The following is a 27,557-nucleotide window of genomic DNA, read 5'->3' as shown; positions in this document are numbered from 1 at the left end:
ATATATTTATTCATTTTGAGATATAAGGACTTTGGCACAAAACACTTTATTTTATTTATTTAATTTGTCTGTATATTATTGTAAAGCACTTTACTGCTTAGTATAGACTATACAGTCCAGCAGCGCTGATACCTCACTTATTCATCTTTTGAAGGACCGTTACTCTGTAATCAGCAGCAGCCATCAGTTCTTTTCACTTCACTATTTCACTCCTAAGGCGCGGGTGCACACATGTTTAGATATTTGCTTTGGATTACAAGCATGTTTCCGGAAAAAATCTATCTATCTATCTATCTATCTATCTATCTATCTATCTATCTATCTATCTATCTATCTATCTATCCATCAATCTATCTATCATCTATCCATCTATCTACCCATCTATCCATCCATCCATCCATCTCTGTCTATCTGTCTGTCCTTTCATCCATTGATCCATCTCATACTTTGGAAGAAATTACTGAGTTTCTCTCCTGTGCAGTATAACCAATTACAGATCCCACAAATCCAACCCCTGCCACACTTTGCCCATATCAAACATGGCCGCCCATACTACAAGCTGACACCGCCCCTTCCAGGCCATTGGTTGTTTATCTCTCGCCCCTTCTTCAGTAATGGAAGTGGCCTTATAGAGAGCGGCAGTGTGCTGTGTGGTCGCTAGGTGGAGCTGTGCTGTGTGTCTCATTCTCCGCTGTGTCGGCTCTCCGTCCGCTGTGTATAGCGGGGATCTTGGATCGGGGTGCGGCTGATCCCGGAGAGGGGGGGCTCTGACCGGACCCTGTGTGCGGTGCTCGGGGACTGTACGGTGAGTGGAGGAGGGAGGGAGGGGTGTTATTCTGCGGTCCCCCCGGGGGAGATCTACAAACTCCAGACACAGCTGTCCATTCCTGGGGACCCGGGAGGGGGCAAAACTGCGAGATGGGGGGGGGGGGGATTCTTTACAACCCCCCCCCCCCCCTTTCATCATCTTCTTCTATTATTTCTATGCTCGGCTCTATACTGTACAATGTCTGCTCTGTGAGTGTGTGTGTATATATATATAGTACTGATCACTGATATCAATGTATTTATTTATTATTATTATTGTCAAATATTTTACTTTATTCTCAATCTATGCTGACTCCTCTACATGCTTGTCCTATAGAGGAGATAACAGATACATCCGATTACATTGTAACAACTAATCCTAACATTGTATCTCTTCATTATATATTACATAGAACACCAAATCCTCTTCTAGATGTGAGCCAGTCACATCAATCCCTGTACCAGAGGAGCTTACACTCTAATGTCCCCCCCCCCCCCACAGTCACATCAGTCTCTGTACCAGAGGAGCTTACACTCTAATGTCCCCCCCCCCCCACAGTCACATCAATCCCTATACCAGAGGAGCTTACACTCTAATGTCCCCCCCCCAGTCACATCAGTCTCTGTACCAGAGGAGCTTACACTCTAATGTCCCCCCCCCCCACAGTCACATCAATCCCTGTACCAGAGGAGCTTACACTCTAATGTCCCCCCCCCCCACAGTCACATCAATCCCTGTACCAGAGGAGCTTACACTCTAATGTCCCCCCCCCCCCCACAGTCACATCAATCCCTGTACCAGAGGAGCTTACACTCTAATGTCCCCCCCCCCCACAGTCACATCAATCCCTGTACCAGAGGAGCTTACACTCTAATGTCCCCCCCCCCCCCACAGTCACATCAATCCCTGTACCAGAGGAGCTTACACTCTAATGTCCCCCACACAGTCACATCAATCCCTGTACCAGAGGAGCTTACACTCTAATGTCCCCCACACAGTCACATCAATCCCTGTACCAGAGGAGCTTACACTCTAATGTCCCCCCCCCCCCCCACAGTCACATCAATCCCTGTACCAGAGGAGCTTACACTCTAATGTCCCCCCCCCCCCCCACAGTCACATCAATCCCTGTACCAGAGGAGCTTGCACTCTAATGTCCCCCCCCCCCCACAGTCACATCAATCCCTGTACCAGAGGAGCTTACACTCTAATGTCCCCCCCCACAGTCACATCAATCCCTGTACCAGAGGAGCTTACACTCTAATGTCCCCCCCCCCACAGTCACATCAGTCTCTGTACCAGAGGAGCTTACACTCTAATGTCCCCCCCCCCCCACAGTCACATCAATCCCTGTACCAGAGGAGCTTACACTCTAATGTCCCCCCCCCCCCCACAGTCACATCAATCCCTGTACCAGAGGAGCTTACACTCTAATGTCCCCCCCCCACAGTCACATCAATCCCTGTACCAGAGGAGCTTACACTCTAATGTCCCCCCCCCACAGTCCCATCAATCCCTGTACCAGAGGAGCTTACACTCTAATGTCCCCCCCCCCCCCACAGTCACATCAATCCCTGTACCAGAGGAGCTTACACTCTAATGTCCCCCCCCCCCCACAGTCACATCAATCCCTGTACCAGAGGAGCTTACACTCTAATGTCCCCCCCCCCCCCACAGTCACATCAATCCCTGTACCAGAGGAGCTTACACTCTAATGTCCCCCACACAGTCACATCAATCCCTGTACCAGAGGAGCTTACACTCTAATGTCCCCCACACAGTCACATCAATCCCTGTACCAGAGGAGCTTACACTCTAATGTCCCCCCACAGTCACATCAGTCTCTGTACCAGAGGAGCTTACACTCTAATGTCCCCCCACAGTCACACACTATTATTATTATACATTTATATAGCTCTGACATATACCGCAGTGCTGTACAGAGATCCCTGAGCCAATCACATCATTCTCTGTACCAGAGGAGCTTACACTCTAATGTCCCCACAGAGTCGCAGACTATTATTAATAGTGCCGGTTCACACTTATGCGATGAGGGAAGGCTGCGAATTCGCAGCCTGTTCCCGCATCGCAAGCGCACCCCTGGCAGTTCACACTGCCATATGCGATACGCTGGGGGTGTCAATGAAATGTTAACGACACCCCCAGTTTGATCGCATATCGCAGTACGATCTTTACAGTTCGCACAGGATCAGATCGCACAAGTGTGAACCACTGTGCGATCCGATCCTGATGCGGCTGCAAAAAAGGGTCCTGGGCGTCTTTGGTGCGGTGCGAATTTAGCCATACAAAGTGTATGGCTGAACTCGCACCGCACAGCTGATCGCATGTAATGAAGGAGCAGTTCGCTCCGACATTACATGCGATCGCCGCAGCCGCACAAATGTGAACCGGCACTTATACATTTATATAGCTCTGACATATACCGCAGCGCTGTACAGAGATCACTGAGCCAGTCACATCAGTCTCTGTACCACAGGAGCTTACACTCTAATGTCCCCTCACAGTCACACACTATTATTATACATTTCTATAGCCCTGACATATACCGCAGTGCTGTACAGAGATCACTGAGCCAGTCACCAGTAAGTATATAGTACCGATCACTGCTATCAATTCATATATTACTATTTGTCAAATATTTTACTTTGTCTATTCTGACTCCTCAACATTCTTGTAATTGAACACCAAATCCTCTACTGGATGTGAGCCAGTCACATCAGTCTCTGCTTCAGATGAGCTTACACTCTAATGCCCCCTCCCCCCCTCATTTATATAGCTCTGACATATACCGCAGTGCTGTGCAAAGATCACTGAAGATCACTGAGCCAGTCACTTCAGTCTCTGCTTCAGAGGAGCTTACACTCTAATGTCCCCCCACAGTCACATCAGTCTCTTCTTCAGAGGAGCTTACACTCTAATGCCCCCCCCACCCCCATTTATATAGCTCTGACATATACCGCAGTGCTGTGCAAAGATCACTGAGCCAGTCACATCAGTCTCTGCTTCAGAGGAGCTTACACTCTAATGTCCCCCCACAGTCACACGCTATTATACATTTATATAGCTCTGACCTATACCGCAGTGCTGTACAGAGAACACTGAGCCAATCACATCAGTCTTTGTACCAGAGGAGCTTACACTCTAATGTCCCCTCACAGTCATACACTATAATTATTATACATTCATATACTGCAGTGCTGTACAGAGAACACCGGGCCAGTAATATCAGGATACGGCGCTGTTTGAAGTGGTTGGGGAGGGATTGGATTGGTTGATGACCTTTTTTTTGGGTTCCCAATTTTATTTACAAGGAAGTTTCCTGACCACTGCACTCCCCCCTCCCTATCTTTGCCTGGCTCAGCTCCTGTACTGGAATTCTATGTGGCTTAGTGGGTAGTCGTGATGTTTTGTACACATAAAGAATAAATAACATTCTCTAAGTACAGTGAATCATGTGCTGCGCTCTCGTAGTGTCCTCGGTGACGCTCCCATATACTAATAATCGTCTCTTTGTGAGGGTATCAGGTGTTGTCTTCAGGATTGTGCAATCCGTAGAGTATGTGGATGCCTCCGGGTTCTGTGACAAGCATTGTCCCCGCTGTCAATGTAGAATTTGTGTTCATTTTGTTACCTAATGATCAGTTTTTCAGTAGTCCGATGACCTGATTGGTGCTGGTCATTTTGCTGGCCATGTATTATATTGCAGTATGGCTGTGGGAGAGCTGTACTCCTAGGACATGTATTGACCCACATTGGATTAAATTAGAACAAAAGGCAAAATCTTATTATTTTATTTTGGAGTAAGTGAGAGTTATGACCCCCCCCCCCCTGTTTTTTTTTTTTTGCCATCTGTGTCCCATTGGGGAGATTTCCCTTCACTTCCTGTCCCATAGACACAACAGGAAGTTGTAAGAAATCCCTCCAATGTGAGGGAATCTCTGGGTATCACCTCTATTCCTATTTGGTGACAAATTGTTGGATTTTCTTTCACCTTTACCAATAAAGGTATCAGGACACAGAGTACCCATCATGCCCCGCACACCAGCTGAAGTTACAGCAGAATTAGAGCAGTGACATTATTATTATACAGGATTTATATAGCGCTAACAGTTTGTGCAGCACTTTAGAACATGAGGTCAAACAGTACAGTTACAATACAGGAGCAATCAGAGGTTGCTGCTCGATCCTTTCACACAATCCTTTCTTCAACTCCTGCAGCTCTGACAGTGCCATCTTTCATGTACTATGAAGTCAAGGACCTAGATACTCAGATAATATACAATATTGGTAGGGAGAGGGACAGAGGCTGGGGGATTAGTGGGGAAAAGGGCCAGAGAGAGGGGGGGGGGTAGAGGGACAGAGAGGAGGGGATCGGTGAGGAGAGGGACATAGAGAGGGGGGGGGAGGGAGAGAGAGAGAGAGAGAGAGAGGGGATAGGTGGGGAGAGTGACATAGAGGGGGGGGGGATAAGTGAGGAGTGGGACATAGAGGGGGGGGGGGTAGGGGAAGAGAGGGACATGGAGAGGGGGGAGGTAGGGGAAGAGAGGGACATAGAGAGGGAGGGGGGATAAGTGAGGAGAGGGACATAGAGGGGGGGGTAGGAGAAGAGAGGGATATAGAGAGGGGGGATAGGGGAGGAGAGGGACATAGAGAGGGGGGATAGGGGAGGAGAGGGACATAGAGAGGGAGGGGGGATAAGTGAGGAGAGGGACATAGAGAGGGGGGGGGTAGGATAAGAGAGGGACATAGAGAGGGGGGGATAGGGGAGGAGAGGGACATAGAGAGGGGGGGATAGGGGAGGAGAGGGACATAGAGAGGGAGGGGGGATTACTGAGGAGTGGGACATAGAGAGGGGGGGATAGGGGAAGAGAGGGACATAGAGAGGGGGGGAAAGGGGAGGAGAGGGACATAGAGAGGGAGGGGGGATAAGTGAGGAGTGGGACATAGAGAGGGGGGGTAGGGGAAGAGAGGGACATAGAGAGGGGGGGTAGGAGAAGAGAGGGACATAGAGAGGGGGGGATAGGGGAGGAGAGGGACATAGAGAGGGAGGGGGGATAAGTGAGGAGTGGGACATAGAGAGGGGGGGGTAGGGGAAGAGAGGGACATAGAGAGGGGGGGATAGGGGAAGAGAGGGACACAGAGAGGGGGGGGATAGGGGAGGAGAGGGACATAGAGAGGGATTAAAAAAGGGGGGGGGGATAGGCGAGGAGAGGGAATTAAAGGGGGGGGGGTGAGGAGAGGCACATAGAGAGGGGGGAATAAGTGAGGAGAGGGACATAGGGGGGAATAGGGGAGGAGAGGGATAAAAAAGGGGGGTATAGGTGAGGAGAAGGACATAGAGAGGGGGAATAAGTGAGGAGAGGAACATAGAGAGTGGGGGGGGGGTAGTTGAGGAGAGGGACATAGAGGGTGGGGAGAGGGACATATAGAGGGGGAATAGGTGTAGGGCAAGTTAGAGGTAGGGGGGAGGGGTGGTAAGGGGGGGATAGAAGAAGTCAGATAGGTGAGCAGTAGGGACTGAGGGTGAAGGGATAGATGGGTAGAAGGACATAGAGGGATCGAGGCTGGGGGGGTAAGTGGGGAGAGGGACCAAGAAAGGGGAGAGGGACAGAGAGTGGAGGGGTAGGTGAGGAGAGAGACCTTAAGGGGGGGGGGGATAGGTGGGGAGAGGAACAGAGGGCAGAGGAATAGGTGAGGGGAGGGATATGGGGTGAAGCTCAGAGTGGGGGAGGGGGAAGCAGTAGTTGTGCTGCAGTCTTCATGTGCTTTCAAGGAACAGAAGTACTTCTTTTCCACCCCTAGATGTCCCCAGTTTTTCGGTTGGTTGACAGCCACTATCCTTCAATCCACTTCTTCTGAGCCCGGGTTGTCGTGGACCCGCCCCCCCTTTATGATTGGACAGTGAAGAAGAAGCAGCACAGGAATGAGCTCATCTCTCTGGAGTGCTCTGGGTTTGTCCCAGAGACGGTGACTCTGCGATTCTCTCCCAGTTGTCAGTTACGTTTCCTAATTGCCGATCCAGAGAGATTTGTGACACAATCTGACTTTCGCAATCATTGCACAGATGGTCTCCATGTAACGGGGACACCGATCCTACTTTGTGGTTTTGGAGCCCTCAGAAATGATGGATTTTTATTGTGCTGCAAATTACACAATGTTCAGCGCAGCGCGCCAAATTTCCCTGTAGTTCATAAATGTTTGATGCTGGATGTTACTGTGTAGGAGAGAGAGTCAACACTGTACATCATCCCTGTGCTGAGTTCCTGGTCTGTACACCCGCTGTGCCCATTATGAGGGGTTCCCACCATCCCTGTGCTGAGTTCCCGGGTCTGTACACCTGCTGTGCCCATTATGAGGGGTTCTCACCATCCCTGTGCTGAGTTCCCGGGTCTGTACACGCGCTGTGCCCATTATGAGGGGTTCTCACCATCCCTGTGCTGAGTTCCCGGGTCTGTACACCTGCTGTGCCCATTATGAGGAGTTCCCTCCATCCCTGTGCTGCGTTCCTGGGTCTGTACACGCGCTGTGCCCATTATGGGGGGTTCCCACCATCCCTGTGCTGAGTTATGAAGTAGTAAATGATTCTCTGGTTTCTCGGTGATGAGATTTCTGCTTCTGACTCTTTTTTCTCCGCCTCTTATCAGAGACTAGCCACATTTCTGAATTCATTGCCAGGAGTGGTCAGAGAAGATTTTCTCCTTTGACAACCCCCTCCGCCACCCCTCACACACAGAGGGAAATTCACCATCACAGCTTGAATAACCAGAATGGGAAGTAAGCTAGCTGCCAGAATATTCCTGATTCTGCTCAGCCAGCCTTGTGACTCACACACCCCCTGTGTCCATAGTGACAGAAGTGACATCAATGTGTGTTTTTACCGGATTCCTGTGTCACTGGTTCTCTCATCAGATTATGAAAAAGCACACCAGAAGCAACTCAACACACAGCCATTAATGTCTAAACCGCTGGCAACAAAAGTGAGTACACCCCTAAGTGACAATGTCCAAATTGGGCCCAAAGTGTCAATATTGTGTGTGGCCACCATTATTTTCCAGCACTGCCTTAACCCTCTTGGACATGGAGTTCACCAGAGCTTCACAGGTTGCCACTGGAGTCCTCTTCCACTCCTCCATGATGACATCACAGAGCTGGTGGATGTTAGAGACCTTGCGCTCCTCCACCTTCAGTTTGAGGATGCCCCACAGATGCTCAATAGGGTTTAGGTCTGGAGAAATGCTTGGCCAGTCCATCACCTTTACTCTCAGCTTCTTTAGCAAGGCAGTGGCCGTCTTGGAGGTGTGTTTGGGGTTGTTATCATGTTGGAATACTGCCCTGCAGCCCAGTTTCCGACGGGAGGGGATCATGTTCTGCTTCAGTATGTCACAGTACATGTTGGCATTCATGGTTTCCTCAATGAACTGTAGCTCCCACACACGCTTGACACAGTCTGAACCAAATAAGTTTATCTTGGTCTCATCAGACCACAGGCCATGGTTCCAGTAATCCATGTCCTTAGTCTGCTTGTCTTCAGCAAACTGTGGGCTTTCTTGTGCATCATCTTTAGAAGAGGCTTCCTTCTGGGACGACAGCCATGCAGACCAATTTGATGCAGTGTGCGGCGTATGGTCTGAGCACTGACAGGCTGACCCCCCCACCCCTTCAACCTCTGCAGCAATGCTGGCAGCACTCATACGTCTATTTCCCAAAGACAACCTCTGGATATGACGCTGAGCACGTGCACTCAACTTCTTTGGTCGACCATGGCGAGGCCTGTTCTGAGTGGAATCTGTCCTGTTAAATCGCTGTATGGTCTTGGCCACCATGCTGCAGCTCAGTTTCAGGGTCTTAGCAATCTTCATATAGCCTAGGCCAGTGATGGCAAACCTTTTTGAGCCCGAGTGTCCAAACTGCAACAGGTGCAAGAGCAGCGTTCCAGAGGTCATGTGACTGCATCCAGAGGAGGGGGGAGGACAGAACTACGCTCACCCCACCATATGCCTGATCCCCGGGAGGAGATCACACATGGCTTGCTACAGTAATGGCCCCTTTAGGAGTCCCCGCCTTCCCCGGCAGGTGCAGCGCCCGGTCCCCTCTCATCTGTGCACTTTGCAATCCCCATCCTCCAGGGGCAGCAGTGACATCCAGCACTGCTCAGGGGTTGAGAGAGAGAGGGGTGCTCTGCCCCCTCCCCAGTCTCTCTCTGCAGGTAGGTCTGTGTATGATCATGTCTTATACCTTCCATGCCAGTCCCTGTGTGCCCTCTGCTCTGTTCCTTCTAGCGGCTCCCTTGTAGCCTGCGCCTCCCGCCCATCCTCATCTTCCGGGCCTCTAGTCAGCCTGTTCTCCTGGCCTCACTGTTGGTGTTTTAGCAGAGGGGAGGTTTGAGGAGATAAGGCTCTGGGGGGCCCTGGGATGCTGCGCCCGCTGCTTGCCTCTTCGGGGGTCAAGGAGGTAGTGAAGCTTTTTTTATCCCTCTTGGGCTCTCCGGCCTATCTCTTCCCCTACCCTGTCGAGGCTGCGGGACCGCCCACTCACCCACCTTGCGCAGATAGATTCTCATACCTCATCCACACCTCGCCCTTGCCGATGTTTGCTCCCCACGAACCTGGACTCTTCATGGATCTTTCTCTACCTGCGATCACCAGACTACTCAGGTGCCCACAGAGTGGGCTCTGCGTACCAACTGTGGCACGCGTGCCATAGGTTCGCCATGACTGGCCTAGGCCATCTTTATGTAGAGCAACAATTCTTTTTTTCAGATAAGAGTGTGTTTGTAATACTTAATTTATTATATATAAAATGGTACCGACATCCCTTGTAATCGTATTGTAAATCGTGGGAAAGAACCCAAGAAGAGGGAGGCAGGCCCAGGTGATAGAGCCTGTCTACCAAAAAGATAGAAGGAGGGATCCCTCCTAGAAACATATAGACCAGAGCAGGAGGGAAAGGAAAATATGAGGGCTATTGGGATTTTTAAGTGGTACCTTACTCTAGCAAGTAGAGTGACACATAAGTAAAGAACATAGATTAAAATATATAGATTTTATTAATCCAAACATTAAAACACCATACAAAAGAAAATATACAAATAACATCATTATAAAATACAGGAGTACATTGAGGAGTTCTCAGTATTTAGTACATCCGATATATCTACCGGAAAAAACCTGACCTGTTTCGCAGTCTAACTGCTTCTTCAGGGGTATATACTAATCCGTGCTGTAACGCTTGTTGTCCTGAGTATTCCTGTATAGCAATAATAGGATCAGTTAGCAATATTAATATCACAGTGAGGGTGACATTTCTGCAGAGAGGATGTGATGTCCCAGCACATCACCCAGGAAAGCCCAGAGGACCCCGGTGGACATGACAAGGGAGCGCCCAAACCATACGTCTCACCGACGGGTGTGGAAGCCAAAGCAAGATACACCGACAGTGTGTCAGAAGTAGATGGATGTGAATAGAAATTATTTATGATACAAATGCATAGGAAACTAGAGTCTTCAAGTGGAGGAAAGTTGCACCCAGAGAGGTCAGAAACAGCCAAACACCTGGAAAAGGCATGCTCTCCGGTAAATGGAACTTTCCAATTAGCAGAGTTTAGGGTATAGTTTACACATAATGGAGGGAACATAACCTAGTGCTGCATCAGAGCCCACAAGCCAAGGCTGACGAGAATCACATATAGCTCTGTTAACATATACTGGATTTCAAAGGGTGCTCTCTATTGTTTCTATGGATGTAAGGAGAATTGGAACTAAATATATGTGTAAAATGAGGGAGGAAGATAAGCCCCCTTCCAATTAACCACTGTCTCAATAAAAGGTGTAACATACCCGTTCAAAAGGTGTGTTTCAGGTATAGAGACTCAAGCCCATCTAGGATCCCCTGGATATCCCTAGGGAAACAGGCAAAGGGAAATATGGACCAAAGGGAGAAATTCCCAGCTGGTATTCAATAGGCTTGCATACAGTACCATAGAAGATCGAAGTAAAAAATGGTAAAAATGTATTGAAAAATAAGTGGGGTATATACACAGAGTATTTATACATGTACAAAGTAAGTTATGTACATGTAATGGTATGGTAGTAATTCTGAGTCTTACCTATTGGTGCAGCCACATGAGGATCGCTCCTGAAGAAGCAGTTAGACTGCGAAACATGTCAGATTATTTCCGGTAGATATATCAGATGTACTAAATACTGAGAACTCCTCAATGTACTCCTGTATTTTATAATAATGTTATTTGTATATTTTCTTTTGTATGGTGTTTTAATGTTTGGATTAATAAAATCTATATATTTTAATCTATGTTCTTTACTTATGTGTCATCTACTTGCTAGAGTAAGGTACCACTTAAAAATCCCAATAGCCCTCATATTTTCCTTTCCCTCCTGCTCTGGTCTATATGTTTCTAGGAGGGATCCCTCCTTCTATCTTTTTGGTAGACAGACTCGATCACCTGGGCCTGCCTCCCTCTTCTTGGGTTCTTTCCCACGATTTACAATACGATTACAAGGGATGTCGGTACCATTTTTATATATAATAAATTAAGTATTACAAACACACTCTTATCAGATATTTTAGGGTGGCTAACACACCCGAGGGCGCTGTTCACTTTCAAAGTGTTTGTTTTTGTCTATTTAAGTTGATACCGTTTTCACTAATAGTTAACTATATACTTGCGGTTGCAATTGTATACGGAAACATTTGCTATAGATGTAAATGTGTTGTATTTATAACCATTTTTCTCTCTCTTGTTTTGCTTCTTGTCTGCTTCCTCCGATCTGAGTAATTGAGACCACCGGCCATGGACCTACTAGGCAATGCTTGGACTGGTTTCATGTCAACTATACAATCCAACTGCAGCACGCGTACCAAAGTTGAGGAGGATCTTCAGGTCTTTTTGGGCAAAATCCAAGGTCTACTAAAATGCAAGTCTCATCTGTATTGGCACATAGAGTTTTTTCAAAAATACATTGATGAAGGGATCAACCCACAGGGATTAGGAATACACACCCTCCCTACCTTAAGGGATCCATCAGACAGTTTCAAAAAAGATTGGGAGGGCATCCTAAGTAATAGTAAGGATCTTATGAAACTCCTTGTCAACCAATACAGATTGGACATGGTGACATTAGATAAGGAAATTGAAAGAACAAACACCCAGTTTGAACACGTGTTTGAAACACCAACATTTGCTAATGGTTGGCAAGAAGTAAAGAATAGATTAGAAACATTAAATAAAGAAATCATTTCTAAAAAAACTTAAAATATAACAAAGATAAACAAGCTTTCACTGACGGATATGCATACAAGTGGACCAATAGGACACGTAAACAGGCACCTGACACTCAGGACAATACTGATGACAATTTGGAATCAGATTCCTCTCTCTCGAGTTCTGTTTCCCATACTTCACGTTCTAGACCCACGACCACACATACTCGCACCAAATCACAAAAGCGGGGTCGAGGCAGTACGGGCCCCTCCCCATCACAACCCACTAGTAATAAAAAAAAAGACCCAACACACAGGCACAATTTAAACCACAAACACAATTGGCCAATTTAACACCTATTCTTCAGAAGGTCTTAGCAAAGGGGACCAACCCCAGTGCTAATACTGATGTTTCTACACTTGCACAAACCGATGATGGTTTTTTAGTGCTACAGGGTGTTCAAACACCCAGGAACTCCAGACAAGGAAGTCTAGACACTTATGTCAAACCAGTAACCAACTGAACACAGAGACGAATACCCCCAATGATCTTAATATTGTAAATCTGACAGACCTTAATCTAACTGTGGCACAGAAAGAAGTGCTACAATTGGGCCTTGGATTCTGCCCCACTAGACCTCTCGATACTCCAGAAACTATAAAAGACTTGCATCTTTTTGCAAGAAACCTCACATTTACATTTATGTATGACGCAGATAGAAAGCAAAAACAAGTGGAAAGACAACTAGCGGAACAGACGAAACATTTCACAATGGCTGGAAGCAGAGCTTTAAGGGACTTAGTCCTCCTATATGAGGAAGGCAATCCTGAAATAGTCTCGGCTACAGATACCGATAACACACAGGTACTGCCCCCAGGAAGTCAGAGAATAGATATACCTGTTAAAACCTTCAAACCTAAATCTCAAAGGTTCCCTGACCTCAATACAAATTCCAACATATGGACATTTGTTCAGAGAGTCTCACAAGATTTGAAACGAACCACATGGCCTGACATACCTACCAATTTAACAAAAGAACAGTTGACAGCACTTCAGCAACTACAAAACAACACCGACATCATAATAAAACCATCCGATAAGGGTGGTAATATTGTGGTGATGTCACGACCCCAATACAAGACCATGTGTCTAGATGTACTAGCAAATCGAGAGTGGTATTGTCCAATCTCACATGAGTATATACAGGGATTTATTAATGAATATCGCCAACTATGCACAGAGGCATTTATTGAAGGCCTCATAGATAAAAATACACTTGATTATTTAAATGTAAAACACCCAAGGACAGACACTTTCTACACCTTGCCAAAGGTGCACAAAAATCTACAACGACCCCCCGGTAGACCCATCGTATCGGGCATTGGGTCACTCACCGAAAATGCAAGTAAGTACATAGATTCCTTTTTATTACCTCATGTTCTAGGTCTCCCCTCGTACATACGAGACACTACAGATCTCCTGAAACAATTGGAGGAGATTCAGGTTCCTCCAGATGCCCTGCTCGTTGCTATAGATATTGAGGCACTATACTCGAGTATCCCGCATGAGCAGGGCATCCGGATGGCTGAATCTTTTCTTAAAGAACAGGACCACCTTGTTGGCCCCTCATGGAGTTTGTTCTCAAACTCCTCAAATTTGTGTTGACCAGAAATTATTTTACATTTCTGGAGCAAGTTTTACAAATACAGGGGGTTGCGATGGGCACTTGCTGCGCACCTTCCTACGCCAACCTTTTTCTAGGTGGATGGGAGCGTGTGTTTTTTTCCAGTGAGGACTTGGATGAATGGATGCCTTTATATACTTATCTGGCATCGATTCATCAATGACCTCCTCATAATCTGGACTGGCACACGTCCCAACCTACTACGATTTATTGCTGCTCTGAATAACAACAATTACAATTTGAAGTTTACTTATACGATTGATAAAAGACAAATATCCTTTTTGGATCCTAAGATCAGCATCTTACCAAATGGTGAATTAGACATGGATTTGTACCGCAAACCCAGTGCGGGAAATACTATCCTTTGTGCAGCAAGTGCCCATCCCACCCCCCTGATTAAGAGCATTCCATATGCCCAATATTTGAGGCTTCGGAGCAATTGTTCAACCGATGCCAACTTCCAAACTCAGGCCAATCAGCTACAATCTCGCCTATTGGCCAGAGGGTATTCTAGGAGCCTATTAAGAAAGGCCTTCAATCGGCCAAGCTACGTCACAGAGCAGAACCACTCCCAAAACTAGTCAAGATACAGTAAGATTCGTTACTAGGTTCTCTTCACATGAAACTCTTTTACGTGATAGCTTGAAAAAACACTCGCCGATCTTGACCCAAGATTACACCCTAACTAAATATTTAATGTTCAATAGTTTTTATTAAAGATTTTACAAAAGAACCTATAAAAGTAGGAAATTAGAACAGCCAACAAGCCAAATAAAAAGGTTACGGCAACATTGTACAAACATGGCAATAATGTTCAAGAGTGTTCCATACATATGCACAGCGATCCCAATGTATAACATCTCTTGTCAAATAAATTGTTTCAAAGTGGTGACCGCCAACACTCCTCACATAACAGAACAGCATGGGAGAAAAGGAACTGTAAAGAGACCGTCCATAACGGTTTGGGTTGTCCCAATTAATCAAAGAACCAAGCTAATAGGATAGAGAAGAAAGAGGAAAGGGAAAAATGGAAAAAGAAAGGGAAACAAAAGAAAAAGAGAAAAAAAAGTAAGAGCCCCCCCGGTCCGAGCCCCAATGTAAACATAGCATGCCTCCCCACTGTCAGGGAGCCTGTAGATAAGCCACCCACGGGTTCCACACTTTCTCAAACTTTATCTCAGTGTCTCTACGAATACTAGTCAATTTTTCATTGACCATGATCCAGGATATTTTATTTTTAACCATCACAATATTGAGGACTGGCGACTTCCAGGAACGTGCTATGGTTATTTTGGCAGCTAAGAGGATAAAAAAAATGAGGGTACGCAGATGTCTAACTAAATATTTAAACCCTCAACCCAATCTAGTCTTCAGGAGGGCCACCTCCTCGAGAGACCACCTTTCCAAGAGCCACTATACTATACAAGAGGGATACCAGTCTGGGAGGAAAGGCACTTACCCTTGTGGGTCTTGTAATAAATGCCCTTGGGTCCAATCCTGGATGGGTGTTTACCTACCCAATGGAAAGTGGCACAACTCAAAACAGTTTGCGGACTGTATTACCCAAGGCCTAGTCTACTTGATGACCTGCATCTGCGGAGCGTTTTACGTTGGTAAGACCAAACGTAAACTCAGCCAACGAATAGGTGATCATACCTACTATTCGGAAGGAGGTACCATCCAAACCAGCGTGACTCGCCATATAGGCCTATACCACAGATACGACAACTCGGTTGTTTCATTTTTTGTCTTGGAGGTGATACTCCCAGACCACTGAGATGGGGACTGGGACAAACGCATACTCCAAAAGGAGACTCTCTGGATAGAGCTTTTAGAAGCTACCAAACCTCCGGGGATTAATGAAGCAGTATCTTAAAAACCCTTCCTAGGCAAATGACATCTTGACTTGATGTTAGCTTTCTAGCCATTGAGTTTGTTTCTCTATCCACTGGTCTGTATCTGTATGAATGTTTTATTACCAGGATACAAATAACTCATATGTGCGATGACATGCCAGTGGAAATGGCTGGTGGCCTCACCGATTGGATTCTTGGCGCAGACGGGATCAAAATATATATATGAGAAAAATATATTGAATACATATATAACGATGATCTGTTTCTACACTTATTTGTTGCTATGTCTATGTGTTTCCATCTATTTAGGTATTTTTTGCAACCTTTGTATATTTACTCCAGTATATTATTGCCATGTGGTTTGAGGGGCTCTTTCTCCTTACTGCCTCATATAACCATATGTTTATAAATATTTAAAATAATTCCAGGCTCTATGTATATGCATGAGCACCTGTAACAATGTTTAAACGATGTAAAATGGTTGTTTTCTATACAATCTTTGTACATTTGTTTCATAAGGTGTGTCTTATTGTTTAACCACTCTAGTACCGCTCACAGTAATACTACTGCGGCAGAGTGGCTCGTTCCCGTCCAGTCACGTAGTATTAACGTGACTGGACTCCTCCCCTTCTGGGCGGCGCCTGCGCGCCGCCGGAGGCTCGCTCCCGCTGTTTTCATTCACAGCGGGAGTCGGGCCAGGGGAGGAGCAGCGGCGATCGCCGCTGCTCTTACCCGATCGTCGGGGATCGAGTCTGTAAACACAGCGGGCGGATCTCCATAGTGACAGGGAGTGACAGATCGGACTGTTCAGCATAGCTGGACATCCGATCTGTCCATGAATCACATAGTCACCTCCCCCCCTACACGTCAGTAAGCACCAGGCATACATTAACCCCTCCCTCTCCAATAAAATTAACCCCTTCCCTGCCAGTGTCATTTTTACAGTAACAGTGCATATATACAGCACTGATTACTGCAGTAATGTCACTGGTACCCCCAAAAGTGTCAAAAATGTCAGTCAGGGGTCCGGTCTGTCCGCCGCAATGTCGCAGTCCCGCAAAAAAAATCGCAGATCGCCGCCATTACGCGTTAAAAAAAAAACACCAAAAATGACAGAAATCTTTCCATTTGTTAGTAAACGCAATAACTTTTGCGCAAACCAATCAAATTATGCTTATTGCGATTTTTTTTTACCAAACATATGTAGCATAAAACAAATTGGCCAAAAACTTTTAAAAAAATTGGTTTTTACATCTTTTTTGGGGGGAATTTCATATAAAAAAATGTGAAAAATATTGTTATTTTTTCAAAATAAACGCTCTTTTTTTGTTTATAGCGCAAAAAGTAAAAATCGCACAGGTGATCAAATACCACCAAAAGAAAGCTCTGTTTGTGGGAAAAAAAGGACGTAAATTTCGTTTGGGTACGGCGTCGCACGACCGCGCAATTGTCAGTTGAAGTCGCACAGCGCCGAATCGCAAAAAGTGGCCTGGACGGAAGACAGCAAAATCCTCCGGTTGTAAAGTGGTTAATCATTTTGACAAAATCTTCAAGTTTCATGTTCTATCCAGGCAATTTTCTGCAAGCTAGAAAGATTCCTATGATGTCTCCAGTGCACCACCTGGTGTGCCTTGATACCCTGGTTTGGCCGTGGGGGGTGCTAGCCCAGTATGTCCCAGACGGGTGTGTGGTTCCCGGACATTGCGACCAGTTCTCTGGCCGCTTTGTGGCTATGAGCGGTCGTCTCTTCGACCGCAACGTTACATAGCAGTGCACATGCCCCGCCCTAGGGGCGTGCTCAGTTGGGAACCTGACCCGGCGTGTGCGTCATTTCCGGCGCTTCGGACAATCCATTTCTGGCGCCGCTTGACGTCACACGCCGGGTTGAAGTGCAATTTAAACGGCAGCGTGCGGTGTTCAGCCACAATTGCAGGAGCGATCCTCATGTGGCTACACCACTAGGTAAGACTCAGAATTACTACCATACCATTACATGTACATAACTTACTTTGTACATGTATAAATACTCTGTGTATATACCCCACTTATTTTTCAATACATTTTTACCATTTTTTACTTAGATCTTCTATGGTACTATATGCAAGCCTATTGAATACCAGCTGGGAATTTCTCCTTTTGGTCCATATTTCCCTTTGCCTGTTTCCCTAGGGATATCCAGGGGATCCTACATGGGCTTGAGTCTATACCTGAAATACACCTTTTGAACCATTCTATCTTTTTGGTAGACAGGCTCTATCACCTGGGCCTGCCTCCCTCTTCTTGGGTTCTTTCCCACGATTTATAATTCTTTTTTTCAGATCCTCAGAGAGTTCTTTGCCATGAGGTGCCATATTGAACTTCCAGTGACCAGTATGAGAGAGTGAGAGCGATAACACCAAATTTAACACCTGCTCCCCATTCACACCTGAGACCTTGTAACACTAACGAGTCACATGACACCAGGGAGGGAAAATGGCTAATCGGGCCGCCTTTGGTACATTTTCACTTAGGGGTGTACTCACTTTTGTTGCCAGCGGTTTAGACATTAATGGCTGTGTGTTGAGTTATTTTGAGGGGACAGCAAATTTACACTGTTATACAAGCTGTACACTCACTACTTTACATTGTAGCAAAGTGTCATTTCTTCAGTGTTGTCACATGAAAAGATAGAATAAAATATTTACAAAAATGTGAGGGTAGTACTTACTTTTGTGAGATACTGTATATTGGGTGGAGTCAAACCTAAAGACTCAGGCAATCGCACACAATGCAGGTCAGTGATTTGTTTTTCCCATATATAAAGACTTGTGGAATGTTGTACAGCGACCATGTGGTCTTTTTCTATTTTTGGGTGTAACTGTGAATCCGGGACCTGGATCTTTAGACCAGTGGTGTCCAAACTGCAGCCCAGGGGCCAGATGCGGCCCTCTGCATGCTTTTATCTTGCCCTTGGGGCACTATTTCATCCACTGATGCCAACAAGGGGGCATAATGATGGGACTCGATTCCTCCAAATGACACCAATGGTGGGGCTCAATTTCTCCCAATGACGGGACACAATTCCTTCCAAATGACACCAATGATGGGGTACACTTCTTCCCAATGACTCCAATGGTAAGGCACAATTCCTTCCCAATTACACCAATGATGGGACACAATTCCTCCTAAAGACATTAACAAAGGGGACCAATGATTCTAATCATGGGGCACAATGACACCAGTGATGGGGCGCAATTTCTCCCAATGACACCAATGATGGGGTGCAATTTCTCCCAGTGACACCAATGATGGGGCGGAATGCCTCCACATGATGGGGCGCAATTCCTCCCAATGACACCAATGATGGGGCACAATTACTCCCAATGACACCAATGATGGGGCACAATTCCTCCCAATGACACCAATGATGGGGCACAATTCTACTCAGAGACGCCAATGGTGGGGCACAATTCCTCCCACTGACACCAATAATGGCAAACAATTCCTCCAAATGACATCAACAATGAGGCCCAATGACCCCAATGATGGTGCACAATTCTTTCCAATGACACCAGTGGTGGGCACAATTTCTCCCAATGATGCTAACAGTGTGGCTCAGTGACACCAATGATGGGGCACAATTCCTCCAAATGACACGAATGATGGGGCACAATTCCTCCAAATGGCACCGATGATGGGGCACAATTCCTCCAAATGACACCAATGGCAGGGCACAATTTTTCCTAATGACCCCAAAAATGGGACACCATTCCTCCCAATGACAACCAACAATTAGGCCCAATGACACCAATGATGGTGCACAATTCTTACCAATGACACCAGTAGTCGGCACAATTTCTCCCAATGACACCAATGATGGGGCACAATTCCTCCCAAAGACACTAACAAAGGGGACCAATGATTCTAATCATGGAATACAGTTCCTCCCAATGCTAACAACAATGGGACCCAATGACGGGGCACAATTCCTCCCAATAACACCAACAATGTAGACCAATGACCCCAATGATGGAACACAATTCCTACCACTGACACCAAAAATGGGGCATTGTTTTTTCCCACTGACATCGGGACCTTTTCTACTTCCAAATGCCACAGTCCGGCCCCCCTAAAGTCTGAGGGACCATAAACTTTGCTTCCTCTGATTTAGAGGATTTGTATTTTTTTTTTTTTCTGATGACTTTGTTGTCTTCTACAGAAATGTCGGCGCCATTGTGTGACAGACGGACCTCCTGCTGCGGGTCCTGACCCCCCCCCCCCCCCCTAGACCATGTTGGAGAAGAGGGCCAGTATGATCAATGAGAGTGCGGACTGTGCATGGGAGCCGCTATCCCGGCGGGAGAGAGTGCCCTGCGACCGCTTCAAACACGCCACCGCCGTTCACAACGGCTTCGTCTACATCCACGGTGGGCGGCAGGACTCCGTCCTCGGTGACTTCTGGAGGTACAACATAGGTGAGAGCACTTCCTTTATTCCATGAATTACGTCTGCCATGTTGGTTTTATTCTGTCATGAGGCTGGACACCTGTGTGATCAGGCTCTGACTAGACGTGCAGGTAGTTGCGTTCCAAATCAAAATTCGGACCCCTTTTTCGTATTTGGAAATTCGGATTTATCCAAATTTCTAAATGACAGTAGTATCAAATTTAAACGAACCCGAAATAACATTTCAGAAAAAAATTCAAATTGGTATCATTTGAATAAGTATACTAATTGAATAATTATCGAATAGAATTTAAATAAGGAGAGTCAGAGTCTTGAAGCCAGGTCTCAGTAATTGCAAGCAGGTTGAAGGAGTTTGTGATAAATAGGTCATGGACAGAGGTGAGTTTGTTGCAAACAGAGCGGGCATTCCACAGGGCGCAGGAGAAGGGGAGGTTGGCTCTAGGCAGAAGAGGAATAGAAACCAGATTGTGTGGCTTTCGGCTGGTGTCAGAGGATAGGGGGTGATGGGTAAATTATGCGGGTCCAGGATTTGGGGAATTCTCCAGAGGTTAGGAGCAGCAGAAGGATGAGGGAGGTGATATGGGGGTATGATTTATGAGGGGGGGACACATCTCGGTGTCCTGTAGGTTTTATTGGTGTGTGGGTTGGGTTCAGAATCGGCAGGAGTTGATGAGTGCAGTATAAGGCTCCTTTCACACTATGAGTCCGTCAAATGGACTCCGCTTTTCTAAGCGGGGGATCGATCCGCCGATCCCCCGCTGAGCAGGAGAATGACAGCTGTTACAGCCCCATAGATCTCTATGGGGGAATCTGATGGGAACGGACCTTCGGTCCGTTCTCATCCGATCCGCTGGACGGATGGAAAATAGGGTTTCCATCCGTCCAGATTTGATGGATCGGGTGTCAGCGGACATCTGATGCCCCATAGAGATGCATGGGGGGACTGTTCAGATCCGCCAAAAAAACAGACAGGTGGATCCGAATGGTCCGCCTGTGTGAAAGGGGCCTAAAGGTGAGGTTAGGACTGAGGGTGATATATAAAAAGCTGTGGGGCGGAGAAGAGGGGTAAAGGAGAGAAAGTTTTAGGAGAGAGAATTGTCGTGGAAATTAACAGGGCTTGGAGCATAGAAACCCGCTTCAGTGCGCTCAAAATGAATACGCACCAAACACTATTAATAGCTTGTACTGAAAAGTACAATTGTACCGCTCTTTTGTATAAAGGTTTCCAAGCGCTGGCAGCAAAGTAATTGAACAGACAAGCTTGCTGTAGTCAATTCGATGCTCTCTGGAGGGTCCCTCTGAATAACTAACTCCTCCACGACACATCAGGTTTATTTAACAAAAGGGAGTTACAGGGAGTGGCTTCAAGACCACCAATCACAGAACATGTATACATTCAAAAAACACAATAGAAACTGTGGAGTACATGCCGATGAATGGACACGAGCGAACAAAGGGCTCAACTGCCACAAGGGGCACATGGCTTTTCATTGTTCATTCATGTCAATCCATAAACATGGATCCATTACCTGTTAGTGGATCTTCATCAAACATGATTCACATATAAAGCGTATTTGATAGTGACCATTCTATTTGTTCCAGTTGATGAGGTTTTATCTGCATAAGATAATAGCAGCAGCCCCTCAGTCACACCGATCGAATGTGACTGTGTGATCAGGCTCTGACTAGACGTGCAGGTAGTTGCGTTCCAAATCAAAATTCGGACTCCTTTTTCGTATTTGTAACTTCAGATTTATCCAAATTTCTAAATGACAGTAGTATCAAATTTAAACGAACCCGAAATAACATTTCAGAAAAAAATTCAGGGAGTGGCTTCAAGACCACCAATCACAGAACATGTATACATTCAAAAAACACAATAGAAACTGTGACTAAAAGGTGCCATCTATTAATCTTGGTAAAATGATAAGAATTTCCATATCACAAACATATCTCCGCAGTACAGGGCCCCGAACTGCGGACATAGATCTGTGCGATGGACTATCTTTGCTACTAGTATTGTGCCATCTCCTCCAATGGAAGGTTTTCACTAACAAGTCTTTCCTGCAATGACTGTTAAAGCGATTATCGGTAAAACTCGACACTGGGAGACATTATGACTATTTAACTAAAGAAATGTCCACAACCAAAATTTCCACAACAGGATGCAAACATGAGAAGGAGAATTAGGGATTGCATATTACTATAGACTGAATGTGAGATGGTAGAGTTGTATAGAGACCCAGGTCACCTGTAGTCTGTTTGTTGGTTTGCAGTTGTATGCTTTGGATGTTCGCTTTGTGCATTCGCTGAAGTGCTGAGCCGAAATGTAATACTTAATCCACTATTAATATTTTATCCAAGATAGTAGTTGCCAATGCAATCCCTGCCTGTGCATCCCTTAGAAAGGGCTTAGATTTATACTGAGTTGGGTGGAGGTATTGCCAATTACTCAGTTAGGATTGCATAGGAGGGACAACATGGCTAACAGAATAAACTTCTCACACCAAAGACAGACTACAAGAATTAGCAATAGAGCAGAATGGCAGAGTAATAAAGATAAGGACAGCTCATAATTTAGGTATAGACAAGAGAAAACAAAATAAACATCAGTGTTCTATGGACAGAGGTAAAGATTTTGAAAGCAGCATAGATTACCATTGAGCAAATTAGAAACAAGGATTCTATTGCAGTTAAAGGTGGATTTTGAAAGCCGCATAGATTACCATTGAGCAAATAATAATTATTTATAATTTTATTACCTTTTATTTTATTAACTGACCGCCGCACGACTATTTACTGCGGCAGTCAGCCCTATACAGGCAAAACGACGTAGGGCTACGTCGCTCGCCCACGAGCCTCTAGAGGGCGACCGCCCCGCTCGTTCACTAACATCCCCGCGCGAGTGACCGGCGGCTCCGATGTCCGCCGGCCACTCGCGATCTCCCGCTGGAGAGGGAGAAAGGCAGGCGGCTGATGTAAACAAAGCCGTCTGTCATTCTCCCTGATGTAACTGCAGAGATCATACGATCCTGCTATGTAGGATCGTATGTCTCTGTGGTTACATCACTAGCCACGCCCCTTTACAGTTAGAATCACGCCCCTAGGGATACATTTAACCCACTGATCACCAATAAAATTAACCCCTTCCCTGCCAGTGCCATTTTTACAGTAACAGTGTATATTTATAGCACTGATTACTGTAGTAATGTCACTGGTACCCCCAAAAGTGTAAAAAATGTCAAGTCAAGGGTCCGATCTGTCCGCCGCAATGTCGCAGTCCCGCTAATAATCGCAGATCACCGCCATTACTAGTAAAAAAAAAAAAACAATAAAAATGACAAATCTTTCCCGTAGTTAGTAGACGCAATAACTTTTGCGCAAACCAATCAAAATACGCTTATTGCGATTTTTTTTTTTTTTTTTTACCAAAAATATGTAGCAGAAAACAAATTGGCCTAAAATGTTAAAAAAAATTAGATTTTTACATTTTTTTTTTTTTTTGGGGGGAATTTCATATAAAAAATGTGAAAAATAAATGGATTTTTGTAAAATCTTACCGTAAAATCCTTTTCTCTTAGCTCATTGACAGACGTAGTCCTCGGTGATACACCACCTTCGGGTTATGTTGCCTCCACAGGAGCAGGACTAGACAGGAAATTAAAAAGCTCGGGCCACACCCTAGGGGCAGTCCCAGAGGGTATATCCTCTCTCTCTCTGCCTCAGCAAATCAGTTATGTGAAAAAGCAGTCTTTAGAGATTTTAACCCAACTCAAAAAACAGAGGGGCGGGGACTACGTCTGTCAATGAGCTAAGAGAAAAGGATTTTACGGTAAGATTTTACAAAAATCCATTTTTCTCTAGCGCTCATTGACAGACGTAGTCCTCGGTGATACAGCACCTTCGGGACGTCCCAGAGCAGTATCACAACTGAGGGGTGGGAAAATGAAAACAAATCCCAATCTAGAAGGCCCAACCGGTGCCAACTAGAAGTTTACAATGCTCATCCTTAATGATGAGACTCAACAAAAAAGAGAAAAAATTTTTTTTTTTTTTTTTTTTTTTTTTCCAAACAGAAAAAAACCCTCGAGGTAGACCACCGGTCTCCTCAAATTGCGGCCTGCAAAACCTTGCGGCCAAATGAGGCATCCGCCGATGCCGTCACATCAATTTTATAGAATTTTGTAAAGGTATGTACCGACGACCAGGTGGCCGCCTTACATACCTGGACCACTGACGCCTGATGGCGAAAGGCCCAGGAAGTACTGAGCGCTCGAGTGGAGTGCGCCCTAAAAGGGAACGGAGGACTCTGACCCTTAATAGAATAAGCCTGTACCACCGTTTGTCTAATCCATTTGGCAATGGTCGCGGCAGATGCAGGCAAACCCTTTCTGGGGCCATCCGTGATCACAAAAAGTGAATCCGTCTTACGGAATGATTCCGTAGCTTTCAGGTATACCCTGATTGCCCGAACCACATCTAAGGAATGCAACGCATGTTCCCGATGATGCTTGGGCTGAGGACACAAGGAAGGTAGTACAATATCTTCATTCAGATGAAAATGTGAAACCACCTTAGGAAGAAAGGATGGCTTAGGATGAAGTACTACCTTATCCCTATGAATCACTAGGTATGGGGACTGGCATGATAATGCAGCCAGTTCTGACACCCTGCGAGCAGAAGTAATAGCCACCAAGAAGGCCACCTTCTGGGATAAAGTAAGCAAGGGAATCTCCCTGATGTTTTCAAAGGGAGGTTTCTGTAGAACCGACAAAACCAAATTAAGATCCCAGGGCGGTAAGGGCGCGCGGACTGGAGGAGCCAGGTGCCGCACCCCCTGGATGAAATTCCGCACCAAGGACTTGGTAGCTAAAGGTTTCTGAAAGAAGATTGCTAATGCTGAAACTTGACCCTTGATGGTGCTCAAGGCTAGCTTCTGCTCAACCCCTTGTTGCAAAAAGGCCAATATTCGAGTCACCGAATAGGTACGTGGAGGAAATCCTAAAGATTCGCACCACGCAATATAATTCTTCCATGTGTGATAATAGACTTTGCTGGAAGTCGCTTTCCTTGCTTTAATAAGGGTAGGAATGACTGAAGTAGACAAACCTCTGTCCTTCAGTACTTGGGTCTCAATGGCCAGGCCATTAAACCCAGCGACTGTAAAGCATGATGGTAAATTGGTCCTTGAGACTACAGACACTCCCTGAGACGAAGTTCCCACGGAACGTCTGCGACTAGCATGTCCAAGTCGGCCAGGCCGGCTTGACGAGGCCAGCCTAGAATTTCTAGGACCACTGGCGCTGATTGGATCTGAACCAGGCGTCCCTAGAGCTATCTGGCCCCGACCATCCGAGAAAGTCTGGTCGTTTTCTGTTCCCACACATTTATCAGATACCTGATTGTTATCAGGAAGGGTGATCTTTTCTGGTTGAACCTCAGGGACCGAAGTCACCCGACTAGAGGCTACTTGGCCTATCTGGTCAACCAGATCCGATTCCTGTGAGGTATAGGGACTAATCTTAGGAAAAGGTAAAGGAAAAGATCTATTCAGGGAACGGTAACTACCGCTTCCTGTAGTACTTAAATGTTGGAAGGGAAGAATCGCACCGGTAGTAGTGGTTGATGCTCGATCTAATGTCCTGAATACCGGTGAAAACGTCCCCCCACCCTGAAACCGGGTGGGGGCGCACCTTCAGGCTGTGTACTCCTTTGCTTCGGGTTTGGCTGGGTTGGTCCTCTGCTTGTCCGACCAGCCTTTCTTGAACCCTCCTGGAGGAGTCTTGCCTTTCCCGCTAGTACCGGCCGGGCGCCCTTTATGGGCGGTAAAGAAAGGTCCTCGCTTGTTGCGAGGTCCCTTAGCTTTAGCAGCCTGTGGCAAAAAAGTGCTCTTGCCCCCAGTGGCATCCTTAATGATTTCATCTAGGTTGGCCCCAAATAGACGATTCCCCTGAAAAGGGAGATTTGTCAAGGTCTTCTTGGAACCTAGGTCAGCTGACCAGCATTTTAACCACAGCACACGTCTGAGGATCACTGCTAACTTAGATGCATGCCCTAATAAGGGAGTAGTGTCCAAGGCTGCGTCACAGATAAACTGTAGCCCTTGTATAATCTGTTCCATCAAATCAGATGTCTCCTGGGGAATATCTTTTCCCCTAAGGTCTTGGCGTACCATTTTCGCCCATTCCGTAAGTGTCTGGGAAACTAGACCAATAACAATTACTGGTCTAAATGCTGACCCTATCAGAGAGAAGATGGTGCGGGACTCTGCTTCCATCTTTCGATCCACCGGATCCTTAAAGGACGAAGTGTCCTCCACTGGGATAACCGTGGCTTTATTCAGCCTGGAAATAGGCGGATCCACCACTGGTGGTACCGTCCATTTTTTAATGATGGATTCCTCAAACGGATAGCGTCTAGCAATACGCTTGGAAATAGTAAAGGTACGTTTAGAATGCTCCCATTCTCCTTTAATCTGATTACCGAAATTTGGGTACAGGAAAAACCTTCACCGTTTTGATGGGCTTATTAGTACCAAAAGGAATCTCTGTTTCAGTTGCCCCTGCCGGTAAAGCCTCAAGCTTTAAGGTTTCCTGCACTGCCACAACTAGTGCGTCCACCAATGCTTCTTCCTGAATTATAGCAGGAGAAGAAGCGTCCTCCTCACTGTCTGAGGGGGCTTTACCTGGGATAACAGCCCTTGCAGAGGGACCTGCAACTGCAGTGACCATCTCTGAATCTGAGTCAGAGGTGTCAGATAGTATAGGGGTAGGCGGGGGTCGCTTCCTTGACCCCCGTCCCTGACAGGCCGCCTCCACCCGAGCCACCATAGACTCCAAAATTGCTGTAAATGACTCTACACTCTGTGCACCGGCGGGTCCCGTGGCCCCCTCGAGGGAAACAGGTGGGGGAATATGTGTGGCAGGGTCCATGATAATTCCAGTCACTTTCTGGATAATATAATTCAAAAATAAAAAACTTTTTTTTTTTTTTTTTTCAGACCCCCAGCGCCACAAAAAGCCCCTTAGTGTTACCTGCTAGGGATCCCTATCGATCGAGAGAGAGAGAGAGAGATAGACCCCCAGGCTCACCACTTGATGCTCAGAGTTTAACTGCAACAGGTTACAGCGCTGTCTTGACAAACAGGAAGTCTTTTGGCTGGCTGCCCAGGAAGAAAGGAGGCGGCTCCGCCCCTCTGCACGCCTTCCGGCGCCTCCCCAAGCTCCACGAGGTGTTTGGATCACCTCAAACATGGCCGCCCCCATGCTGGTTGTGGCAGTGCAGACACGAGGCTACGCCAAAATGGCGGCTCGTACGATCCAGCAAAAAAAAAAAAAAAAAAAAATGGCGGCGGCCTGTACTGAATAGCGGTGTGCTGCAGGGCACACAACACTCTCTCTGCATGGGGATTTGGCGTGGTTGGCGGTACCGGCCCTGGCGGACCGCATGGCCATTCGGGAGGCCTGCTAATAGCTGGAGATCTGATTAGGAAGGCAGTCTACATGTCCGTGGCTTCTGACT

General features: G+C 46.3%; 1 protein-coding gene across 1 annotated transcript in view; it reads left to right on the top strand.

Annotated features, from left to right (window-relative positions):
• Positions 1 to 673: 673 nt before the first annotated feature.
• Positions 674 to 27,557, top strand: part of LOC309557824 (putative protein tag-53) — a 52,004-nt gene continuing 25,120 nt past the window's right edge. The window contains exons 1-2 of the mRNA XM_082260591.1: positions 674 to 805; positions 19,789 to 20,044. Coding sequence (XP_082116717.1) covers positions 19,861 to 20,044 — 184 coding nt within the window. The 5' untranslated portion in view covers positions 674 to 805; positions 19,789 to 19,860. The remainder of the gene's footprint in view (positions 806 to 19,788; positions 20,045 to 27,557) is intronic.

This window comes from Pelophylax lessonae (assembly GCF_965119305.1).
Source record: "Pelophylax lessonae genome assembly, chromosome: 6".
Classification (NCBI taxonomy): domain Eukaryota; kingdom Metazoa; phylum Chordata; class Amphibia; order Anura; family Ranidae; genus Pelophylax; species Pelophylax lessonae.
The sequence above is the reverse complement of the archived record's forward strand: the minus strand, read 5'-3'. Positions and strand labels throughout refer to the sequence as shown.